Source organism: Priapulus caudatus, unplaced genomic scaffold (genome assembly GCF_000485595.1).
Source record: "Priapulus caudatus unplaced genomic scaffold, Priapulus_caudatus-5.0.1 Scaffold551, whole genome shotgun sequence".
NCBI classification, from domain to species: Eukaryota; Metazoa; Priapulida; class Priapulimorpha; order Priapulimorphida; family Priapulidae; genus Priapulus; species Priapulus caudatus.
In genome coordinates, this window is record NW_014577612.1 from 83686 (window position 1) to 87758 (window position 4073).

General features: G+C 53.2%; 2 protein-coding genes across 3 annotated transcripts in view; one reads left to right on the top strand and one right to left on the bottom strand.

Moving 5' to 3' along the window:
* The window catches only part of LOC106811548 (protein flightless-1-like), a 43212-nt gene that overhangs the window by 10235 nt on the left and 28904 nt on the right, over nucleotides 1-4073 (top strand). The gene's annotated exons all lie outside the window — the stretch shown is intronic.
* LOC106811554 (transmembrane protein 43-like) overlaps nucleotides 1-4073 on the bottom strand; it is a 13355-nt gene that overhangs the window by 1235 nt on the left and 8047 nt on the right. For both annotated transcript variants that reach the window (XM_014815224.1, XM_014815223.1), the window contains exons 4-5: nucleotides 2767-3055; nucleotides 2195-2369 (exon numbers count right to left, since the gene is read on the bottom strand). In XM_014815224.1, the coding sequence (XP_014670710.1) occupies nucleotides 2195-2369; nucleotides 2767-3055 (464 nt within the window). The remainder of the gene's footprint in view (nucleotides 1-2194; nucleotides 2370-2766; nucleotides 3056-4073) is intronic.

Below are 4073 nucleotides of genomic sequence, written 5' to 3' on the forward strand. Positions count from 1 at the left end.
GGAACCGGACCGGGCCCCCAGCGCCCACCTGCCAAGCCCAGTACCCCTGGAACTGCCCAGCATCAACCGACGTGACCGCCACCCAGTGCAGCCTTCCCCCCTGCAAAGATACCATGAGAAGATTCAATAATGCGCGCACCAGATCCATGGATAATTCGGAAGGACCGAAGAAGAGAACAGAGAAGAGGACGCTATCAACGAAGATCAGGAGGCACATGAAACCTAGATACATCGTCGAAGACAGCACATCCGCCTCGCCGTCCGTGGGCGCCACTCACTACCAGATGCCTAGCAGACGTGACGGTCGGAGGTGACTGACAGATGTCGCAAGAAGCGTACGGCTCTCCTCGTCTCCTGCTCCTAGATAGCAAAGAAGAGACAGACAGATCAGGAAGAAGAGAGGGAGAGAAGAGAGAAAGATACTAGAGGGAGATTAACCGAGAAAGAAGCACAGCAGGAGAGTCAAGAAATAGCCCGCCGCGAGCTATCGAGTGATAAAGACAAGAATATACAGCCAGCGAGGAACAAGTGTATCACGCAAGGGTCCCACCACAAAACGGCGTGGATCCCACGCCGCCCGCCCGAGCACACCCCACCACACCAACGGCACGACACACGGCCCTCTCCTCTATCACCCCACACCACACACTGTGAGAAAATTAATAAATAATTAAATTAATTAAATTAATTATAAGGTAGAAAGTAAGAAGTTAGCAGGTCCACGGCGGTGATCGCCGGGCACCCCAAACGCCACACAGCGCCTTCTTAATCCCAACTGTGAGAGGAATAGATCAATTAAAGACTAGACCGCCAAAGCTAACAAGCCAGCACCTAACACGCAGGTGCACCGCGTGGATCGCAGAGCACCACAGCCTTCTTACGGTCCACCATAACACCATGCTGAAGGCACGCACTAAACTCTAAATTAATTAATTAATTTACACCTTAATTATCCAACAATAAACAGGAGCACAAACAAGTAGCACAATTACGCACAGGTCAACGGCGGCGTGAGGTGGCGCGGACAGAGCCACGCCCTTCTTCATCCAACTAGTGAAGAGGATAATTAACTTAATTAATTAATTAATTAAAGTCAGAAAGTAGAAAGTTCCCCAGCAGAATGCACGGCCGTACGTGAATCCGCAGAGCACGGGCACGCCCAACTCACACACACCGCTGCACCGCGCCTTCTTCATCCCACCTTTTTCAAAAGCGAGGGCCCGCATCAGGAGCATGAAATGTCCAACGGCCCCCGCACCCTTTGTAAATCGGCGGGCGCCTCTAAGATAATACGCTGCGTTTCGCCCTCAAAGGCCGCCACCACGTCCCACCCACACCTTCTGGACCCATCCAGCAATTACTTGAAATGGCATTCGCCCAGAGCGAACCAGGAAGCCACACACTAGGCAACACTAGATCTGTAATGACACTGTAAAATAATCAGCCTCGGTTCAAGCAAAACCAAACATTATTGACTTTCACAAAAGTTTGATTGAACATAGAAAAAAAAAAAACAGAATTTAATTTGCTGCAAAGGCTTACCGCCGCGCCGCCACAGAACCCCCGTAGAGGCCGCATGCGCCCTCGCGCCCAGTGTTGCCACGACCGAATCCCATGCGGGCCCTATAAAGATGGGTTGTTACAACCAAGTCACGCAAAGTATTCGTTGAACTTTTAGTATAAGGGTCCACGATCAAGGCGGAACCCAAACCCAAAAGGATGGCTTAGAAATAGGTCCCACCCGACCTTATGCCAGGTCAAACCTTTACATATAATGATCACGTCGCCCACGAAAAATCCCTCCTCTAAAACAGATGGCCTTAAAAAGCGAAGTTGAAGTTAACATTATGAACAGTCCAAACGTTCATCTATGTGGGCCACCTCAGGGGAGAACCCCCAACCCCGCGCGGCCCCCGCCCACGCTAGCGCCTAGCACCACACGACGCTCCCGTCCCCACAAACACTCTTTTCCACGTGCCGGACACCACGCACACAGACGTACGGCGACGCCCGGAGGCGATCGGGGCGGAGGCACCGCCTCCCACAGCCACCGCACGCCACGCCAGACAACACGATGGTCGCCCCTCCCCACACACGAACGAACGCAACACACACAGGCTGGAGGGCACGCCCTCCCCACACCCGCCACACATCGCCACCGCACGCACGGGGCCACGCACGCGACAAGCTTAACATGTTGTATGCGCGTTCCAAGGAGATCATGTCGGCGGCCGACAGCTCTCCGATGGCCAGCAGCTCTAGCACGTCTCCCGCGCGCGTGTGGTACGGCACCAGCCGCAGCCCCGCCTGCTTAGCCAGCACGCTGACGCTGTCACGCGGTCCCAGCTTAAACTTTATCATCAGTAGACCTGTAAGAGGAGAGGAAAGGTGAAGAGAGAGAGCGAGAGAAAGAGGGAGGGAGGGAGAGCGAGAGAGAGAGAGAGAGAGAGAGAGAGAGAGAGAGAGAGCGAGAGAGAGAGAGAGAGAGAGAGCGAGAGAAAGAGAGAGAGAGAGAGAGAGAGAGACCTGCGAGAGAAGACAAGAGCTAGAGAGAAGCGGACCTCTCCACACACCAGAGACCTCCCATACACGCTACACGAGAAACTAACGTGTTTCCGTCAACGGTCTACGCGAAAAAGTATAAAACGTTAAAACTAACACCAGAACGAATTTCCCTTCTGTCAACCCATCCCAGGCACTCAACGTGTCCCCGGGGAGGACAACGACGCGTCCCCGGGGAGGACAACCCGCCTCGTCGTTTCTCACCTGCGTAGAGGAACTGCACGCGCACGTCGCCGATCGCCGGGCTGAGCGGCGCCTCGCCGTGGTAGAAGTAGCCCTTCGTGACCTTGGCGTCGCTGCCCTGCGGCAGCTTGAGAGACTTGAGCACCTTGAAGTTGTTGATGCGGTTGACGAGGCCGTCAGACAGCTGGAAGGCTCCGGCGTAGGCTGCGGGCGCGCGGTACTCTGCGCTCGTCACCGCCATCTGCTTGGGGTTCTTGTGCAGGTGCGGGCTGTCGAAGCTGGCGCTCCTCACCAGCTCCTCCATCCATTTCTACAAGAGAGAGGGAGAGATGTGTGTGTGTGTGTGTGAGAGAGAGAGAGAGAGAGAGAGAGAGAGGAAGAAAGAAATGTGAGCACGAGATAGAGAAGAGATGCACGAGGGAGAGGGAGAGGAGATGTGAGTGCACGCGCGCGTGAGAGAGGGAAAGGGAGCGAGAGAAATGTGAGAGCACGAGAGAGTGAAAGAAAGAAAATCGAGGACACGAGAGAGAAAGAAAGAAAAGCAAGCGCGCGAGAGAGAGAGAAAGAAAGATGCAAGAGCCTTGATGCTCGGAGCGTCCCAGCGGTTATTGTGCATTCTCCGACGCAACGTCCGAAAATGCCGGGGCCCTTTACGGAAGCAACCGCCACGTCTGGTGTTCAATTCCAGCCCATTACCCCCGCCAGTTCTAGATGGCATAATTTAACCCACCCCTACTCTCGCGTTGGGTTACAATATTGTTTCTACGCCAGTGCGTTCAATTATTGTCGAGGAAAAACAATGCACTCTGCTGTTAACTCGACCAGCTGGCAGTCTGAGAAAAGTTTTAGACGTGGACAAGGATTATAAGTATTTTCGTGTGCTAGCCGTACGCGTAACGTAGGTGGGTCACATGCTTTTTGCTTTGACTGGCGGGTGTGTTAGTAGGCGTTGAGCCAATATTGCCAGTGTACTGTTGTTGCTCGATCTGCCATGTTTCTTTGTTTGAACAAAATACTGTCTCACAGTGACCAGATGCCATTTGCATCCGGGATGTTACTGTAGACCTGGTATCTCATCGTTACTCTAACTCGTCGGTCAGTGATCGTCGACAGTGATGGCCGAAGAGGTTGTGTATACGATATATGATATAGACGTCTTTATTTGAATACATATGTTGCAACGTACATGAGCGGGTTTGTTCGCCCAGTGCCACACCCGACTCCCCCTCGATCCTTCTCTTCCCCCCTTAAATAGGCCTCTCCTTATGCCATGATGTCATGGCTTAGCGTAACCAATAGCCAGGCTAGCGTGCCTTATTTATTTGTAT